The 21,241-nt window shown below is 40.4% G+C and overlaps 1 protein-coding gene across 3 annotated transcripts in view; it reads left to right on the forward strand.

Moving 5' to 3' along the window:
- TAFA4 (TAFA chemokine like family member 4) overlaps positions 1-14,419 on the forward strand; it is a 66,626-nt gene extending 52,207 nt beyond the window's left edge. For 2 of the 3 annotated variants that reach the window (XM_085072326.1, XM_085072327.1), the window contains 3 exons: positions 6,799-6,957; positions 9,555-9,679; positions 12,589-14,419. In XM_085072326.1, the coding sequence (XP_084928452.1) occupies positions 6,799-6,957; positions 9,555-9,679; positions 12,589-12,600 (296 nt within the window). In that variant the 3' untranslated portion in view covers positions 12,601-14,419. Of the gene's footprint in view, positions 1-6,798; positions 6,958-9,554; positions 9,707-12,588 lie in introns of those variants that run through there. The other variant, XM_085072324.1, reaches the window with a different exon arrangement.
- The last annotated feature ends 6,822 nt before the right edge of the window (positions 14,420-21,241 follow it).

Genomic DNA, 21,241 nt, shown 5'->3' on the forward strand with positions numbered 1-21,241 from the left:
GAAAAATAGCTGTCCGCTTGTAATAGCGAGAGTGAATGTTAATGGGGCACATGGGAAATACTTCTATATTACAGAGCACAATGTTGCTCATTTGCTACAAGTTATGATTGAAAACCAAATCTTTCCTTTGCATTTTCTCCTCTGCCTCACCTACAATAGCCCCACAGCAGGAAGCTCCCTGTAGGAAATGATTAGCAGTGCTTTACTCTGAGGTGCCTTATGAGGTTTTCCACTCTAGGATTTCATCTGCACAAGTGATGTGTGTGTTTTTGAACCAGGATGAATTTTAGTGCCCAGCAGAAAGGCAGCAGTCCTTATTGATTGACTCCAGCGAGCACCCTGGCAGAGAGACACACTCATGTTTTAATTTGCTTTTGCTTCCAGGTCACCCCTTCATCCACCTTTCCATCTGCAGCAGCTTTTCCCTCCTCCCCCCTCACATTTACAGCACATTCTCAGCTGTTTTGATTTATTGACCACTCAGATTTAATGCTTCATTCCTGGGAAAAGACTCCGTGCTTGTGTCTGATCTAAGGTCACCTGTGCTACTTATTCCAGGGGACTTTAATCTCCATATGGATGTGACCTCTGACTCTCATCACAGAACTCCCTGTGCTACAGGATTCTCTAGCTGTGTCAGCAGGTTCCTCCACCTTCTCTGAGGGGTTGTGCTTTTCATTTCATTAACTCTTTGGGTCTCATTATCAGGGTTTGAGGTCACTCACCTGTTTTCAAGTATACAGCTACACTCACTGTACCCCTGGTGTTCCTCTCTACTTTCTTGTTTTGAGTGTTGTTTTTTACCTCGGGTGTCACTTCTCACCTAAATAAGTTAAAGTGGTTCATGGCTGGTTCTCTGATTCCCCAGATAAGATCCTGACTGTGATTTTGCTCATACCACACCACTGCTTTCCACAAATGCCGATTTGAAAAAAACCCTGTAACTTTATGGGCTTGAGAAAAGCTCTTTGATTTGAAACCTGCACATTGTGGAAGCTTCAACCTCCATTCCTGCACCTGGAAGATACTGGAGTGTATTTGAGGATTGTAACAGTATTAAATAACAAACTGGATTCCTTGCTCCTTTTTTTTTTTTTGTTTGTGTTTTTTATGTGTTACATCTTATTTTGCCCACTACCGTGGGCAGGTGATTATGGGAAGATATTTCCTAGAACAGCTGAACTGAGCTTTGGTGGCAGTCCTGGACTATCTCTAGGTACTCCCTTACTGCCCAAAAGTGAAAAGGTTGAACTTGAAAAGTGAAACTGGACTGATTTGTATATGCAGAGACGATTTCTGAGAAAGACGTGTGTACTGTACATCCTTGAGGAAGGAGAGCATCTAAGTCAGAGCCTTGTGACATGAATGTGAAATTATGAAAAAAATCCAGTAGCTGATGGGAGGGTAGTAGAGAAACTGCTCTACTGATATTCTCAGCTTCTAACATGTTGTGTAAATTTTACTTTCCAAGTGACTTTTAGCTTCTTTTCTTGAGAAGAATTGTCATCTTTAGAAATACCCCTTTTCCACTTTTCCCCTTTCAAAAAAACCCCCTGCACTGAGAGCTGGATTGATTCTCATAAATATGTTTGGCAAAAAAAGGCAAGTATTATTTCCTCTAATACTTTTTTTTTTTAAACAATATTTGCCTTTTGGTGTGTACTTCTGTGTGCTCATGTATTTGGAAGCAAAAGCCAGGATGAGATGAAGGCAAACTATGAACTGGCACCAATCTTCTTAAAGTGCTTTCCTCTTCCAAACAGCATCACTGCTGACTTCTAAACTCATTTGTTTCCCTTAATGTTGTCTGCAATATTTAGTTCCATAGCTGTTCATCCTCCTATCGACATCCATCCTCTTACCCTCTAAATAAATGATGCAGTTGATTTTGTGCAGACCAAACTCGCTGGTTTTGAGGCTTTCTGAGGAATGTGCTGAGCTGGGCTCAGCCTACTCCAGATTTGCTGCTCTCCACTGCACAGGAGCTCTCTTCAGCAGAGGTGGCAGCTTGTGTAATAGAGATAAAAACTCACTTTAAATCGGTCTTTTCCTTATGTTTCCTAGCTAAGAAATGAGAAAAAAGAGGAGGTTGTTCAGGATTTCTGATAGAGGCATGCTGCCTGCATGGATATTGCACTGAAAAACAGCACTCCCTGGGAGTGATCAGAATTAGTCACAGAGATGAAATGGATGTGGACAGAATTGGTTAGCAACCTTCTGAAAGCCTCCTGCTCTCTTTGATATGTTCCTTGGAGTTTTGAAGTGCATCACGACGATGTTTGATATTTTATTAACAATAATTGTATTTCCCTCTTTTCTTTTGAGCATTTCAAAGAGTTTTAGAAGTATTAATTGAGTACCTGCCCTCTGACTTCTAAGAAGAAAGTGAAAATAAGGTCTTGTCTAATATGTTTGTTGAGAAAAAAAATATTAAGAATAATACCAAGAATATTAAGAATGCCACTGAGAAAAAGCAGTTCAGTGGTGATTATTGAGTCAACTCTACTCACAACACTTGTGCTGGCTTGTAATGTGAGAGTCTAATAACTTCCTAACACCTTCTTCTGGGCTGCAAATCCTACAGATAACAAAGAAATGGTCACAGGACCTACCTGTGGCCACTCGTTGAGGTCTTTAAGAGGCATTCTGGACTCAGGCACCTGAGGGCTGTTTTTATCTGCAGGTATCTCATTGTGGAAAGCAGCAAAGTTCATAGCAGGGAGTATCCTGGAGGTTGCTTCCATTTGTGAGCCCTGTCCCATTGTGTCTGTGCCCTGTGCTGACAGAAAGTGTCCTTAGTGAGTCAGAACAGCACTGATATTTCTAGGGAAACAGAGCTGTAAAGAAATTGGGATATGGATGGCAATACACCTGCCAAACTCCTGATCAGAGCAAACACAGAGCCCCATGGTTCTCAGCACTCATCCCCTGCTCCCCACTGGCACATGTTCTCCCTGCAATATACAGAAGATGTTCTGTGACAGGAACATTCCTGTGGTGGTGTTGCTGATAAAATGTTTCTCCCTTTGGAGAGTTTTCTTATTTAAAAGTGAAGATGTAACTGAATTTCAACCGCAAATACTGACAGCCCTTAAGTTGCAGATCTGAATAGGTTTACAGGTGATGAGCTATGAATTTATGGGCTTTGCTCTCCACAGCCTTTCTCTCTCTCTCACTGCATTTCTCCCTGAAATGGCTTTCCTGATGTGTCCAGCATAGAATTCACTTACTGTGACCTTCACATTTCAAAAACTCTTCAGTCCCTGCTCCTCTAATGACCTGCCTTCCAGAGAATCCATTGATTATCAAATACTTTAAGGTGTTTCTTGAATGTTTCTGTCAGTATAATCTCAACTGCACCCTAAGTGTACTTTAAACCAGAGATGAAGGTTTATTTAGTGCAAGATGAATATTAAAACACGCAGTAGAGAATCTTTATATTCTTTATTTTTGCTGCTTTTTCGCGCCTGAATGCAGAGACAACAGGTTTCAGTAGATGTGGTGAGGAATAGACTGAGTTAGGGTTGGCTAAGATTTTCTGTGGGTTTTCTTAAATGTGAAAGCTGCTCTCCAAACCAGAGTATTTATCCTCTAGATTGCTGAACACTGGCAAAAAACAGGCCTGAAAGGCACCACGTTAACCCTCAGCATTTGTTCAGCACCTGCTCACAGATGAGTCTGAATATTAAGGAGAAATTCATACAGTGTTCAACAGCATAAAAAGTGTCAGGATGTGTGTGAACAAGCAGGAGGAAATATCGATGGGAACGTGTAGGAGGGGAAAGACTATTACAAGGGCAATCCAATTAATGCAAATGATGCATGCAGATGTCTGTGGCTTTTTAGTGCCTTCAGTTGCACTCCATAAGAGCTGTGCATTAGGGACAAGGGAGGGGAGCTCTGCCTTCCCTCGTGTGGCACTGGGGCTTTCAAACCTGAGCATCCCACTCCTGCCAGCAGATGAAGAGGTGGCACCCTCCCTGACCTGCTTGTGGAGCTGCAAAACAGGAATCAAACTTAATCTTGCCTTCTTGCAAAGAGCAGTGTGTCTGTTGGCTCCTGGTACTTCAGGGCAGCACCATCACTGCCTTAAAACTCAAACAAGGTAGTTGAAAGAGAGCCCCAGGTTTTGGGGCTGTGTACTCAGAGCCAGCCTGTTTGATTTCTTTTGGTATTGGCTTAACAGGACTGTTCCCCCAAAGGAAGCAGGATTTGAGCTTGAAAACAGACATGCTGGCAGCTATGTATTGATGGCTGGAGCTGGAGCATCCTTATGATGTATCTTCTGAAGAAAGCCTTCTCTTATCTTGGCATCTGATAGCTGGTGAATAATGACTGTAATTAAAGACAAGACTTGGCCACTTGGTCTTTTAGACGAGACTTGTGGCAAACACAAAAATGTGGCCAGAGCAGTTCAAAATGTTTGCTTTTTCTTCCCTCCCTTATGAAATCTCCTTCTCAAGAGACAATCCAGACTCTGACTTTGCTCTCCTGAAGTGAATAGAAACTTTGCTGTTTGCTCCAGTGAATGAAAGACCACCACAGTGGGCATTGGAGGAAACCAATGGAAATGTTCTCCTCTTTACTCCAGAGAGTTTTGAGTCAGGCTGTAGATCTAATAAACAGATAATTAAATAAATATTAAATTTATTTTAAAAAATAAATTAACGACCTCATTAAATTAACAACCTCTCTTAAATGAACAATCTTATTTTTAAAAAAACCTTTCTGTCAGAACTTGTGCCACCTTTTCTCCAAGCATTGTCACGTCAGGTGTTTTGTGGAACCATACTTTGGGCTGAAGTGGCAAATTTACTTTTTCTTTTGTGTGTTTGTTTTCTATATTGACTTAGAGAGAAGCTGCTGTTCTCTTCACTAGTAGCTGTTTTCTCTTTTTTCCGTGTTTATTATGATATGAGTATTAGGTACTTGCATGAAAAGTCACAGTCTGCCAATAAACTTGTTACAGTGGCTCTGTAAGATACCCTTATGTTGTCTTCAGCATCTTGCCAACTTTCTGTAAAACACCTTATGCATTTTTCAGCTGTAGCATATTTTGCTTAAAAGCAGTGTAGCTTTGTCCTCAGGGAAAAAAGAAAAAAAAAACTCTGTATTTATAATTTCTTTAAAAGTTGAGTGCACAAGTAGAACACTACATTTCCACTCCAAGATTGAATATGCATAGTTTCTTGTCCATTGAGGTTGTTATGAATACAAATTTGGCAACAAAACTCAGGCAGCCAAGTGTTTTCACAAGTGTTTCATCTGTGCTTGAAATACTTGTGAAACCAAAACACACAGAGCAAGGAACATGGCCAAGCCAACTTTTAAAAAAGTTATACATATATGTAATACTCTTTTTCTTTTGCACCCCCTCCTTAGAAACCTAAATTGCATTGCTAACTCTTTGTGAAGGTGAAGATTTCACACCTAATCAATTCACAACATTTTCTACCCAAAACCCATGGTGACCTTAATCCTTCAGTAAGATTTTGTTTGTAAGGATGTGTCTGATTTTAGTTAGCAACAGATATTGCAGAAAAAAGAAAGAAAAAAGAAAAAAACAACCCAAAAAAGCCAAACAAAACCCCCCAGTCAGGGCGAATATGGAGTGAGGAAGAAGCAGGATAATCCTCCAAGATTGCCACTTGGAGGATTGCCTGTTTGTGGAGAGCTGTCTGCCTTCCCCCTGCATTTCTTTATTCTCTGTGCCTTTGATATCAGCCCCACCTACACCAATATCTGTGCTGTCTCTCTTCTCATACCAGGAGCCTGCACTGCTTTGATGGTGACTATTTTTATTATTCTCAGTGTTGTCTCTCTGTCTCGCTCTCTTATGAAATAACTCACCCTGCTCTGTAGTGCTGTTAATTTACAAGGTGCTTTACAAACACAGATAAGAGCCATCCAAGGCTCTACTCTAAATAAGACAAGACAAATGCGAGACGAAGCACTTGAAGGCTGTTCAGGAAAGTGAGGACATGGAAATGAAGTATGCAAAGAGGTGAGAGGCTTGTGAAGTGAAGTTTTTGAGGGAAGGTTTAGGCAGGATGGAGGATGAGTTTGGCAGTGGAGGAAAATGGTCAGGTGCAAGGAGCAGGGAGGTGAGATGGGAAGGCAAGAGAAAGGAGGAGAAAGAGGGGGAAATAAACTTGGAGAAATAGGGGAGAGTGAATCGTGAGGAAAGCAAGAGGATAGAATATTTATCAAAGGTCTGTTCAGAATGGTGTGGGAGGGAGCTTGAGAAATCCATACAGCATGGGTGTGGTTTTTTCCTTTTGGACAAAACTTGGCTATCCATGACAGGTTTTCAGCCTACCTTGTTCTCAGCCTGCGTGCAATGACAGGCAGAGCTAGCAGTGTTTACGTGTTGTTGTGTTAGAAAATTTCCCTACTCTTTAAGATATTCCTCTTACATTAAATATTATCCTGTCCATTGTGTCCATTTATGAAGGGAAAGAATTAAATATAAAACCTAATGGAAGACAGGAAAAAAAAAGGAAGAAGAGTGTGCTCTGTCTGCCTGTCTTTTTGTCTTCATTCTAATCCAGTTCTCCCACCTCTTCTTCTCCCTGTAGATTTGTAAGGGCTAGGGAAGATATGAAAATTTACTTATGAAAGCTAATTTTATATCAACTCAGAGAATGAGCAAGATCCTACAGGGTGCTTTTCTTCTTTGCATTCCTGGTATTTAAGCTGGTGTTGGGGAGATTCAATACCTTGCAGGACTGCACACACTGCCTCCTTCTCCCTGCACTGACGTTGTGCTTTTCTCTCCATCCCTCCCCTGTGGAACAGCAGGCCAGCACCAGGTGAAGCAGGGCACGTGTGAGGTGGTGGCAGTGCACCGCTGCTGCAACAAGAACCGCATCGAGGAGCGATCCCAGACGGTGAAGTGCTCCTGCTTCCCGGGCCAGGTGGCTGGCACCACCCGGGCTCAGCCCTCCTGCGTGGAAGGTGAGAAGCTCTGCCCTCTCTGGGCTCATTAAGGTTGTTTGAGAACTTCAGTCTCCTTGATGTTTGACTTCCCGCCGCCTCCAGAGCGTAATCCTTCCTTTTGTTAATTTTGGAAACATCTCTGCGCGTTGGTGATAATGAGTCTGTGCATAAATCTTGGTGTAATTAATCCTCTTAATATATGTACTCGTCCATTTCGTGTCTGTGCCAATAAAACTTAATTTTTTTCGCGCAAGAATTCTCCTCTAAAGCTAGTTTGAAAACAGCATAAGCCGAGAAATTCAAGCTTATGATATTAACTCTTCCTGATGTTTTAAGACTTAGCAGCTTGGCTAAGAATTCACTGGATAATAAATGTAACCCAAGACTGGGCATGCAGATAGTGCTGGGACATCTTTTATGGAGAGCTGTTCTCCAGACTAATGTCTCACCATTTATTTTGCCTATTCCTTGTAGAGGTTGCTGCTCATGTTAATGCAATAAAGCTAGTCCAAGACAGACTTAAAAAAAAAAAAAAAATCTTAAAAGTTACCAAAATCCCTGATTTCATTAATTCGTAAGCAAGATCCTGTGTTCATTCTTTTGCACATAAAATTGCAAGCAGTTCACTTAAATATAAAACAAAAAGCTTCAAAGTCCAATTCTAATCTAATATTCAGAAATATTTAGTGTCAGACATAAAACTCTAAATACATGTGTATTTGCTTTTTGAGATTTTTTTTACCTATTATGAAGTTCTCAAAACAGATATTTAAGAAAGTAGATTTTTATTTTTAGATGCTTAGTCTTTTTATGCTTGGTAATTTAGCAGTACTCAGACAAACTGAGCAATTTTTTAGGGAGTTTCCTTGTCACATCTGTAGTATCTTCTGTATTTTTAGGTGACATCAAACAAGAGAAATATTTTTACATATAACAGATAATAAAAGTCAGGCATTGTTTTAAACTTACTTAAAGACTGCCAAGACGATTCTGCCATTCCGTGGCAGAAATATATGAATACTGCAGAAGCTTGATTCAGTCAATAGCTGCTGAAGGAATTTAATAGCTGTTTTTTCTTCAAGTATAGCTGCAATTAAGTGCAACAAAATATTATGAATGTAAGATTTTGATTTTTAAAGTGGAAGACTTTGATTCCCCCTCATCCCTTAGGGTAAAGCTTTAGCAGGCTTTGCTTATTTTTGCAACCATCTGGGACTTCAGTGAGATTCTGTAGCACAGAAACTGTGACTCTCTTTCCTTAGCCTCAGGATCTGATGTGTTTTCTCCCACTCCATACCTACCCCTCAGTAGACTCCTACACTGGCAAAGCAAGAATAGTTTGAATCTTGAATTTGCATATTACAGACTGATACAGACATTTAGGGTCTTTTTCCAGCACCTTTTTCCTGAATGCAGGCTTATTTAATTTGCCTATAATTTGCCCCTTATTTTATAATGTTACAAGACTGAAAGATTATAAAAGCCAAACTGATGTTCCAGAAGTATATTTTTTTCATAATGTTTTTCAAAAGAAGTGCAAAACAAAAGTAATTGAATGAACATTTCAGCAATATCCCAATGTCAGCTTGCCTGCTTGACACCCTAATTTAAAGGTTGCAGAAGAACAAATATGTCTTGAAATTAAAGGGGAAAAAAGTGCTTTACAAGAAGTAGACTCCATCATTTTTGTTCATCTCTTCTGAATGTGTTATCTTGTAAAGCAGGCAGTTCAATAGTTTGTGCACATAGTGGCATAATTCAGACTAGCTGAATCAACATTTTAAGCCATATTTTTATTTTGAAATCCAATATAGATTATGTAGGATTGTGTAGTGATGTATCTCATAATAATTCTCTGTGATTTGATGAGTGCCACAAAAAACACAAAACTGAGAAATGCATGCAGATGTTTGTGTTGTTGTTAAAAACAGGTTTATAAAATCATGACTACATTTCTAAAAACAATAGCCATGGTCTTATTAATAGAAATTGGCTTAGGGATAGAAAAATAATAAACTTGCCCAGTTAAGGTGTACACCTAGTCTTCCAAAACATACTGCAAAAGTGGCAGTGTAACTGCAAGTAGATTTTTAGTTGATATTCTAATGCTTGCCAGAGGTTTCCCCATTCTCACCTGCACTGTTTGCCGACAGACCTCCCAGGTTTACATCTCTGTGCAATTTTCTCTATTTTCTCACCCAGTGAAGGAAGAAACTGGTATTTCTCTGTCCAGTCTCTCTCTATATGTGGGTGAAACAAGACAGCAGGTGCTTGACTGAAGCATGCAAATGAAGGAGAAAAGTAATTTCTGTAGTCAGTGGAGATGGAAAGGCACTTTTAGAGGTCAATTCAAATGCTGGAGTCAGTCTCTGGTGGTGCTTGCCTGTCTTCATTATTTGCATATGGCATTTACCCTTCTGAGGGCTGGTGAAGTTTTTAGCCACCTTTTTAGCTTAAACATACTCTGTGTGATTCACCATGAGAACAGTAATTGTTGGTTCTACCTTTTGAAATCAACCAATTGAACATGGCACAGACAACCTCCCTGCAAAAAAGCCAACAGTCGTAAAAAAGATATTTTATTGTTTCTCTTTCCTGCTTCTTTTTTTTTCTAGCTTCCATTGTGCTACAGAAGTGGTGGTGTCATATGAACCCCTGTTTGGATGGAGAGGACTGTAAAGTACTGCCAGACTATTCAGGTTGGTCTTGCAGCAGTGGAAATAAAGTCAAAACCACAAAGGCAAGTACAGAGATCACCTATATTTAAAAATGCCTATATGTAAAGGTGACTACTGATTGCTCTTATTGCATTGTCTGTGGGTGTGAGCACCAGTCCTGGCCTTCTCAGTGTTTTGGAAGGCTGTGATTAATGTAATTTGTTCTCAGAGAGGAAATATTGGGTCAGAACTGCCCCTTCACTCCTTCAGCCAAACTGAAAGTGATCCTGATTCAGTCTTTAGTGAGCCAAAGAAACTATTCCGTTGTGATCAGTGCTAGAGGCATAATCACATTCCAGGAGCAATTCTTCAGTTTGCAGACTGAGTCCATGGATCCAAGGTCTTTGCCAGTGTCACATGAAGTTAAATTCCTGTGCTGGAAAGCCCTTTTAACTTTTGAAGGTACCAGCCTGGCTTGGAAGTTTTTGGGAAGCTGCACTGATACCACTGTGCAACACTGAGCACCACTGGAAATCAGGTTGGTTCAGAATATTCTTAATTACAGACCATCCTGTAGCTGGCCTGTTTTTTTTAGAAAAAACAACCTTTACTACACCATCTTATTTCTTAATTAATGGAGAGAAAATACCATGTCCTCTGTCTGCTTAGCAATTTAAAATGAGTTCAGTGCATTGAAGTTCAACAAGTCACAGCAAACTGCTTGTCTAAATACATCATAAACCAGGAGTCTTTAGCAGGCAATAGCAAGGAGAGACATATGCTCAGCTTTTCCCTTTACAGCCTCCTCTAGCTGGGAGAGAATGTTGTTCATTAGGTTACAGTCTGAGTTAATAAGCAATACTGTCAGCAAATGCTGTTTAATAAAGGCTCTTCTGAGGAGTGAAAACTGCACTAATTCCTGGATGGAAGAGAGAAAATTAGATGTTTTGGGCAGCTGTGGTGTGATACTGGTGGTTTAAAGTCCAGCCATGGACACTGCTCAGTAGCACAGAGGAAGTGGCATCCCAGCCCATGGCAGAGGGGTTGGAACTAGAAGCTCTTTAAGAATCTTTTCAACCCAAACCATTCTCTGATTCTATGCCCAGTGTTATTTACCAAGTGCCAAAGATGTAGTCTATAGCATGCCTGGGTCCTGCTGTTCTCCTATGGTGGACACTACTCCTGGAAGTTGTCCTGCATGCTCTGGAATCACAATCTTGCACTCAGTTATTGCAAGAAAAAATTCCCCTCAGCCTTTCAAATTTTTCACAGCACTGGCTTTTAACTACTCATATGTAGATAAGAAATAGCATTGTAGTGTCACACTGAAGGGTGGCACTGGTGAATTAGGAATTCCAGATATTGAATAAGGCAACTTCATCTCTGGACACACCAGAAGAGAGCTGGAAACTTATACCAAAAGGACTTTATTGGAAAAGAGTAAGTCAGGGTTAATTATCCTTGAGGGAGGGTTAATTAACCTTGATGCCTTCCACAGTACTCAAGGGACAAGGGGAAGAAAAAATATTTTTATATTGGCACTGATGACTGAAGGCCTGAGGTGTCAAACCCTCTTTCATACAGCTGCCTCTTCCTTCCTATGAGGAGTTGTAAGGAAAAGAGAACAGAAAGAAAATGTCCCTTGTAACAGGGAAAAGGAAAGTATGACGTAAATGATGTTTTTATTTTTAAAACAAACCAGAGATTTGTCTCAGATCAATAAACAAAGTATTTCTTAAGTGTATTATTGAAATCTTATGCAAAGAGGAATATTTGAACCATCAGACCAGTAGTCCAAACTGTTCAGCCACCTGTGAGTCTCAGCTCTGGGATGCTTAAATCAGACACAGCAAAACCCTTTGGGACAATTACAGAATGTGTCAACATACATGAATTTTTTTCCAGTTTAAGAGCTCCTTTATGTCTAAAACACAATTGTTGAGATCCATTCCATACTAATTCTTTTCTGTGTTATGCACCAGAGATGATCTCATTACCATTTAAATTTGTAATCAATTTTTTAAAGCTTTCTAAGACCCTGGGATCAGTGCTACGTGGGACAGTGGCTTCCACAGGTTAATTATACAGTGAAGAGGAAATGCCATTTAATCAAGTTTAAGTCCTTTATCTTTTCATTCCACGAAAATAAGTAAAAATAACGTAACTAAAATATCTGAAGCACAGGAGACTGCTGATGCTACTCAGTATTTAGATGAATAATTAGTGGCTGAGTGGGACACTCTAAAATGTGCAAAGCTGAGGAGTTTGCATCTTCCATCAGTTCCCTGAGGGAAGGAAATAAAAACTTCTCTATGCTGAGTGTCTGTTTAGTTTTGTGACACATTAGACATTGCAGAGCAGAGCTGACAAAGCTTTCCTCCTCACAGGCTGCCTGTTCTCATCCATTTCCAGGATGGGAAATCCAACAGGAGCCTCCTCAGTGCAGCCAGAGCTGCTGGGTTTGTGCCCTGTGTGTGCATTAAGGCTTGAACATCCCTGCAGCCCCTGAAAAAACACATCCTCCAGGGTCCTGGGGGAGTTGTGCTGTCTGGGGGAGATTGCTGCTGCAAGAACAATTTATTCCCTCTGCTATCATGTGCTGTCTGGTTCTTGATTCCCTCCCTTAAGATGGACCACTGGGAATGGGCAACAGTTTGTGTGAATGGTCCTTTGGGATGTAAATCCTACGCTTGTGCTGGAGGCATTGGTGTTCAAAATGACATGGAGCAAAATAAAATAGGAGATTTCCAGGAGATGTTGGTGGTAAATTTAATGGTGAAGAGCCATTTTTTAATCTGCAAATCCCCCTCATGCTATCAAATAACAGTGTAATTAACATTTACATGTTCTGCTTCTCTGTGTGATATAAAGGTGTGGCTGAGGCAAGTTCATTCATTATCTATTCAAGTGTATTTTTCCCTCGCAGTGACAATGCATCTGATATATTTTTTTGGTCAATTCTGTGTGGGTAACTCTTTTCCCTCTTTTCCAGGTAACACGGTAGCAAAGGCTAAACCTGTGGGTCACTCCCAGAACTCTGGCATGTGGAACTGTTCCTTGGCTGTTACACAGAGACCTTTTTTTGCCATGCTGTTATTGACTTAATCCTTTGAACTTGCAAAATGAAAAAGGACAACACTTCTCCTTTCAAATGTGGCTGAAGTTCCTCAGCCTGGATTTTGCTATTCAGTGGTACATTATAACTTCACGAGAAAAATTAAGGAGATTTGGTTCTACTTGAAGAGCACCTTGGATTCCCAAGGATCTGAGACCTGGCTGGAATCTGTGGAAGCACACACCGAAACTTCTTGTGGTGCACCAAGGATAAGACTTTCTTAATGACACAAAGATATGTGAGATTGTTTTAAATGAGTTTAGGTCATGAATGTAACTTAGGGGATCTTAGAAAATGTTGGTGTTAGAACTGGTACAGATGATCTCAAAGGTCTTTTCAACCTATATGATTCTATGGATTTGTCTGAGGTGTTTCTTGCATACAGTCCAACATAAAAATACAAAGCTGATCCCAAGGAATTGACAGGACTGTGTTAGTAAATTATGTCTTAGTGTATTTTCAACTGTGATTTAGTACCTATCAAGGTGGTATGAAGGTGAAAAGATGGAACTTATAGAATCAGTAGCAATTATTGTAGGGCATACTTTGGTTATAGCTGTGCAATTAGATTTATTTCCTTAGATAGTTCTAGGTAGTTTAACTTTTACATTCATAAGTGATGGCAGGAAAGCATGAGGAAGAGATAAAATTTGAAAGCAGGCATAGTTTTTCTTGTCCTAAAATAAATCCATTCTCTAGGGGAATAGCAAAGTATACATATTCCTTGCCTCTTTGAATCTAGATATGGAAAAGAATTTAGCCATTAGCTAGAAATATTCATTGGGATGCCTCAAAAAAAGGAGAGCAGGCTTGTACTGCATAAAGAAGGCTTACTGGAAGGGGAGTAATTTGTTTGGATTTTCATAGCTTTGGTTATATCCTAATAGGTAACATACTTAAAATTCATAAGCAAAATTCTAGATAAAAGTGAATCTTCAGTTTCAATTAGTTCTTGTTTAGAATGATTATAATAATTAAATGTCCAGTTCCTTGACAGACTGAATTTCCAAGTGGTTACATTTTGAGACACGTAATTGTTCCCTATTATTGTAGATGCATTTCATGCTGTTTTCCTTATTTGCCTGTTGGAGTTTTTTGCCATCAGTCTTCCTGAACAGAGTGCTGGGTAGAGGTGAAGCTGGAGCCAAGCTGTTCCCCCTGACCTTGCAGCAGACTGAAGTGCAGTGGTGCAGATGAACTGCTGCTGACCCAGGACTGAAGTCATTGTTCTGCTTTATGTAAATACCAGGCTAAAAACACACAGCTAATTTTTATACAGACAGAAAGGTGGGGAAAACCAAAAAAGTTGTCTTGTACTAATGTAGGTCATTGTGAATAAGCTTTCTAGAGTGTGGGAAGGATCCCACAGCAGTGGGAAGCTGTTCAGGGTCACAATTATTAACTTCTGATTTGGTGGAGTGAGTGGGGGCATTCAGCCAGTTAATTCCACCAGAGCCAGTGGTGGAAAGATCTGGCCCTGTGTTTTTTGGTTTTAATTCTTTGGTTTAGGTCACTTCCAATGATGTGTTTGATCACAGCTGGGATCATAGTGGTCATTGTACACAGTGATAAGCAAATGAGAGATTTTCTGCTCTGTGCTTGGACAGCTGAACAGTTAATAGACTCTGCTTGCCCAAATGAGCTTTACATTCCCAATATTTTTCCATTGTTTTGGTTTTCTGATTAAATTTTAAAATTACCTTTACTATTTCTATTGTTTCTGTGCATATATATTCATGGTGTCATCAGGGAAGAACATTTTCATTTGCTGTTTATGCAGTGCTGACCCACTGGAATTTATTTATTTATTTTGCTAAGTGCTCTATGGCAAGGCTTAGTTAAAACTATTGCTGAGATGTCCCAGGTGGGAAAAAAAGAGTTTTAGAGAAAAATTGTCTTTTTTGAAAGCTAAATACAAAGAAAATAAGTTACTTTCCAGTGATCTTAACAGTGGATTTGTGGTGGAATTGAGAAGAAAAACAAATCTTATGTCTAATTCAGTCCTACCCCAAAGGGATACAGTGTTTTGTATGCCCTGAAAAAGCCACCTGGAAGGTGCTTTTGCTGTCACTGAGGAAGGGAGAAAAGTACAATGTAAATTTGATAGCATGGGATTGTGAAACAGAGCCCAAATGAGTGACTTGCCTTCCTAGAACCCCAGCCCATGGCCGAGATTTTATATTCCTAGAGAAGCTTTGTTCCAGAGGATCTTGGGTTGATTTGCAGCATTTTCTGACTCATTGCACCAATGCTGTGATGTGTGCCTGTCTCTGTTTTTGGAGGATTGCTAATGCTTCTGATGCTGTTGTCTGGCATCTGACACCAGCACTGCCCTTCTGCTGAGAGAAAGCAGAATTAAAGTCTTTGCCAGCAGCTCTTTGAGTGGAAGAGATCAGTGCCTCACAGCCTTGGTGTGTTCTCTCTGGAAATTTATGTTTAACTCCTGGTTCTGGAAGAGCAGTTTTTGTAAGCAGCAATATTTACCATCTCTTAGCAACTTCAGTTTCCATCCTGCTGTGGATCTTCTGTGGGGCTAAATCCTGTGGGTCAGCATGGCCAGGGTTTCTTTTGGACATTGTCCTGTCCTGGTTCAGAGAATAATCCTCTTGCTCTAAAAGTGGCAATGTCTTTCCATGCAATTTCAAAGAAATATTGTTGCAGACACTCACTTCTCTGATGATATATTAATATCCAAGCTGAAATGATTCATATCCTGATTTTACCTATATCTTATTTCTTAACTGTGTTCTTTTTGTCCCTTATTATGATGACCCTGATGCCTTTCCTTTCATCCAGGTGACATTTCAGCAGCCATAAAATAACTGTGGCTTCTTTACATCCTTTTTTTCTCCCCTCTGCCTGTCTTTGTAACCCTCTTTGCATCCCTTGCAGTTGAGGTGAATACTTTTTTTCCACAGATTGCCAGAATTGTGTGCTTTATTTGATATCTGGCATTGCTGGTTTTTCTGCTGAGCACTGCCAGGACTGACTGGTGAGGAACTCCATCCTCTCTCACTTTGAGTAGGAAATGCCACTGGTCCCTCCTCAGCCATTTCCTTACCACCATCCTTGCCTTCTCCAGTTAGATAAGGAAATATTTCTAGTATCAAAAGAAATGATTGGAAATATAGATCAAACCGGATAGATGGCATTTTATTTATCTAGAAATTAAATTACCATAATATAACTCCCTGCAAGGTTACTCTTGCATTCTACAGCTCTGTTAAATCCATGATAGATTTTTTTCCATTTTCAATTTACCTCTAAGTCTGCTATCTTCAAGGATTTTTGTTCAAATCTGGATCTGAAGAGAGTGAATAAATTTTTTTACACTTGCTGTAAATTTTCTCAAGGGTTAGTTTATAACAAACCTACAACAATAGAAAATGGCTTTGAAGACTCACAATTTGCTTGCAGACTGAAAAGACCCTGAGGTAAGAGAACAGTTAAGACTTCTGTCATAACAATAGATGCTTCTGTTGAAGTAGAGATGATCCTGTAACAAACATTTAACTATTTGGGATAAATTAGTGCCTCTAAACTGTAGTAATGTCATTTAAAGGTCTGCTTTTTGCAGCACAGTGTCTCCCAGGAGTGCATTGGGGTAGTAATTCTGGTCAGACTCAGAATGGATCTGCTCACCTTGGAATTTGGAATATGTTGGTTATGTTCTGGAGGATGGATTTTTGAAGGTTAAGACTGCATGGATTCTTACTGTCTGGAATTTAGACTCCTACACCTGAAAATATGAAGCATGTACTCTTTTTCACTTCAGTTACCTTAGTGCTTGGTTGAGAAATCAGAATCCCATGTGCAAGGGCAGGATTAACTAAACAATGATAAAACTTGGAGTATTTTTTTCCCCAAATGATGATTTTGCCTTGATGAATAAGCATCATATCTCCCATTACTTTCCTTTGTGTCTTTTGCTATTGAAGTTAGTTAAAAAGAAAAACAAATGAAAAAGTGCCTTGGCAGTAAATTTGTACTTTAGAGTCTAGAACCTTGTATGGCTATGTCTCAGTTACTGGATTTTTCTACTTTGGATGAAATTTCACAAATGGGTTAGAATAACAGCCTGTACCAACCTTCAAGAGACCTTTTGCATTTTATAAAGCACCACAGCTTTATTGTTGTTATGGGGACAAAGTCACCCACCAGGAGAAATTAATGTTGAGTAAGAACACTTCAGGGGCCATTCTGCCCTGCTCAGGGTGTGAGTGTGACATTCCCATTAATACATAGAAATTAGGCTCACTCCAAAGAAGAGCAGTTTTGGTAACACATTTTATTGGTAGCATATTGGGATTATAATCATTTATGCAAAATGATAGTCAATGACAGCAAGCCAGAAGAGTGACAATGTGACATAAGCAAGACAACTTTACCTCAACATGCCCATTGCTTAAAATTCACCAGAACAAGCGATTTGCAAGCAAAATTGTCAGCTGTTTGCTTACCCTTTAAATTAAGTAGCTCACAAAGTAATCTACTACAGTGGTAAAATCAATGTAAAATGCATTACTCTAACTCCCAACAAAATAAAATCGGTGCTTTGTGAAACTGCCCTGGCATTCACAGGACTAAACTCTGCTGTCACTGGGATTCCTGTGGAGCTCCTGGAGCTGATGGGTTCACACAGGTCCAGATGAATGCACAATGATGTTCTCTGCCTGCCTTTTGAAGATGTGCCTGCAGCCAGCAGGAGGCATTAGCAAATCCATGAGGAATATTGCAGGAAGGGTAGAGGACTGTACTGCTGCTTTCGACAGCTTTTACAGGCCCTTTGGAAGGTAATGGGAAAACTGCTTTATTCTACAGCAGCCCATGGCTTTTACAGCCTGAGGATTAGGCTCTGTCCCTACAGAGGGCACAAGTTAGTGGTAAGCAGTGAGTTCAGGACTTGCTGGCTCTGATTAATGCACATTTTTTACACAGGGATGGTGCAAGCTGTAATGTGGCCATGGGAGTGTTTAAATATGCATTCTGGGTCTTGTAAAGAAGAGGCTGTGGGGGTTCTGTGCACCCTCAGATGGATCAGGGTGTGTGGAAAAGGACTGAGGTTTCCCCCCACAAGGTGCTGTGTCCAGAGACATCCTCTGTTGGTGTGCTGAGAATCTTTTCCAATCTTCTGACAGTCAGAAAAAACACAAACAATTGCAGAGGGGATGTGAATTCCTGCAGCAAGGGCTAGAAAGCACATTTTTTTGTCACTTAAAGCAAAGCAGACAAGGTAGCACATCCCACAGGACACTAATGAGCCACCTGATAACACCAAGTGCACACCTGACCTCTTGACACACGAAGCAAGGATGACAGATGTACTGTCAAAATACAAATCTATCAACTTCATCATGTAAATCTACCCACAGATGCTTTGCAGTAGAGATCTGAGGGCAAACAAACATTTTAACTTACAGAGTAACCTTGTAAACAGGAACTTTTTACAAAAGACTCCAGTTAATAATTTATGAATTGTAACAGTGTCATGAGAAAAGGATACTGAGCATTGATTTTTGGCATTGAATGACAACAAAGCCAATCCCCCAGTTTCCACAATAATGATGTTTTCCAGTGTTGGGGTGTATTGATATTCATAATGCATTTGCATAAAATCCTGTCTCTCATCTTTTATATTATTCATTTGGTGCTTTCCATCTCTTTCCCAAATGCATTGAGTTGTTCCCTTAAACCCACAGATTTCTATTCTACAACTGTGTTAGCATCTCAGAGTCACTTCAGGATGCTGATTTTTTGCTCTTTAATTAGGTCTGCAAAGAATTTGGTCCTTAGATCAGGAATTAATTTTGTTTACTTGTTTATAAGTAATTTATTGTGACCTCTCCAAATGATAGCGTTTGCCCTGTGTGAAGACAGTTAATTTTCCAAGATGTGACAAGCACTGTTTTTAATTAGGTTAGGGTAATCATGTCAAAAAAGGAACTTTCTTTTATGAAGTGCAGGGATATTTGCATTTTTTTTCTTTTAGATTGAAAATTAAGCCTAGCAATGAAACAGATCTGGAGTATTGGAGTTCATGCAAGAAGTAATTTTTTGAGCTGTTTATAATACTTTCAGGACTCTTCTCACAGAGCTGCATTTGTGGTACATGTTTATTTATGATTAATGTATCAATATTTTAGTTTCTATGAGAGGCTTTATCCAAATATCTGTAAGCATTTTTGCAGAGAAACCCTTAAAATATGGATTGGGTATAACTCTGATTGTTGTGTCTTTTCCCCCTTGTACCCTTGAGCAGTGGTGGCACAAATCCTGTCCTTTTTGGACATCCTCTCTTTGGGGAAAGACCTTGAAGGATGGGGAAGGCTGGTTGGGCTGTGTGGGGAAGTTTTTCTGTGTTGTGTTGACATGAATTCATGAATATAATCTTGATTTATCCACTGCAGTTCTGCATTCATGGCATGCAATGTGTGGGGTTTTTCAACACCATCTAAAGCCCACAAGCACCTTTGGAGATATTTTAGTTAATAGTTCTGATGAGGCTATTTCAGTCTGCCAAATCAAATCAGCCTCTGCTCCTCCTTTGGACAGAGGTGCTTTTGTAGCTGTGTGGTTTAATGGGCTGATGGCAGTTTCAGAGATGCTACAGTTTTCTGAATTGCTGCAGGTGCACTGATGGGTGAGACCCTATAGGCCTATTCTGAGCCATTAATGCTCGCCACATCAAGAATATTTCAACAGAGTTATGTTCCTGGATCATTGATCTGCTGATCCATAGGTGTTGGGGAATTATGTTCTGTCAGACAAGCTGAAAGAGGCAGGAATGTTTCCTGTATTCTCCAACAATACTTTTTTTTCCTTAGGGGAGTCTCAATTCAACTAGGATTGATTTGGAGATTCTAGAGGTGTTTTTAATGGAGGAATGACATTATCAGGCCTTCCAAATGTGTTCTCCCTGTTTGATAAGTAGCTATATATATAGCTGCCCTTCATACATATATATATATTAATAAGTAGCTTGTGAAATTATAAACTATTTCTTTTCTCAATGCTTTCTACCACTGCACAGTATGTTCTGGAGTGTGATTCCTTGCATCCTTGGCTAAATCTAGGACCAATCAATATTTGATGAATGACAGTCAGTCCTGAATGACAGACAGTCAGGAGGCTAGGAAAGAGGGTAGCCAGCTTCAGAGGAATGCTGGATTTGGTGCTGATGGTAGCCAGTCCTGCCATGGAGATTGTATTTGTGGCACAAAACCAGTGCCAAGCTGGTTGAATAAATGCAGCCAGGCTGTTAAATGCAGTGGAGATCCTGGTGTGCACCTTCATCAATAGAAATCCTACATGAATGATGGAGCCCAAAGGTTTTCCATGAATGTCTAAAAGCAATTCTGTCCCTCTCTGCTTTATTGCTCATGGCAGTGAGAGCTCAGAAGCCAGAGCTGTTCCCATGCTGTCCCCAGGGCTCAGCTCCAAGGGAGAAGCCAGACTGTGGTGTTTCCCCAGTGTGGATTCCTGCAGCCTGACTGCCTACAGCTCAGTCTGCTGTGTAGCAAGCAGGTAATGTGAGATGGGAGAGCTTTGCCAACTTGTCTGTCAAATATTGACTGTGTGCAGCTACTGTGAGCCTTTGCAGACAGTGGGAAACTTGGCTGTGTGGTAAAAGCTGCTGCTATGCTCACTCTGCCCGAGATGTGGATCTAAATTTTCTTCATTTCTGTTCTCTTCTTTCCACTCCTTATGTCCAAACTGTGTATAAACACACATTCAAAAGGCAGTGGAGAGGGATTCATTAAAGCTTCCAGCACTGCTTTTGCATGGACAGAATTAGATTGGAGTAGTTTTTCCTTCCAAAAGAGCACAATTTGTTCTTCAGGAACATTTACAGTATTGTGCTGCCGGGGAAACTCTCCACAAGAGCATTTGGTTCTTACAGACAGGTGCTGCAGAATGGTTTCCCATCAAGGGCTGAAGGTTTGCCAACTGCTCTGTAGCTGCAAGCAGAACCATCCTGACAGAGGTGTGGGAGGCTGGGAGCTCCCTGACACCCTCCCAGGTGTCTGTGGTGGCAGAGCTCACATCAAGCCACTGTGGAACCCCCGGAAGGATTTCCCTTCCTGCAGCTCCAAGGCTGTCCCACTCTGAGGCTGAAGAGTGGTGGCACAGCTTAACTTGCATTCTCCCTTTTGCTGTTGGGCCTCTTTGTAGCCCCTGCTGGGATGGATACATGACTGGGATGTAGTGGAGAACTAGTGTCAGGGGGGAGATAGGTGGAGATTTTCCAGTGGCAGAGGAATCAGCTGCTGGCTTTCATCCCTCTCCACCAAGGGCTTAGCCAGTTGGGTGCTGCAAAGGAAAAAGGAGAATCCCATTCACCAGTATTTTGCTTATTTTTATGGCAGGGAAGGGTTGAATGCACAATGCTGTGCTGCCATCAGGTTGCAGGAAGAGAAAGACAATGCTAGATGAGAAAGAGTGGAATGTAAACACTTCTTTTTATCCTCCTCTCTAATTTTTCTAAATTAGCTTGATATTCAGTGGTAGAATCATAGAATAACCTGAGTTG

This window comes from Lichenostomus cassidix, chromosome 12 (genome assembly GCF_008360975.1).
Source record: "Lichenostomus cassidix isolate B80296 chromosome 12, HeHo_3.0, whole genome shotgun sequence".
Classification (NCBI taxonomy): domain Eukaryota; kingdom Metazoa; phylum Chordata; class Aves; order Passeriformes; family Meliphagidae; genus Lichenostomus; species Lichenostomus cassidix.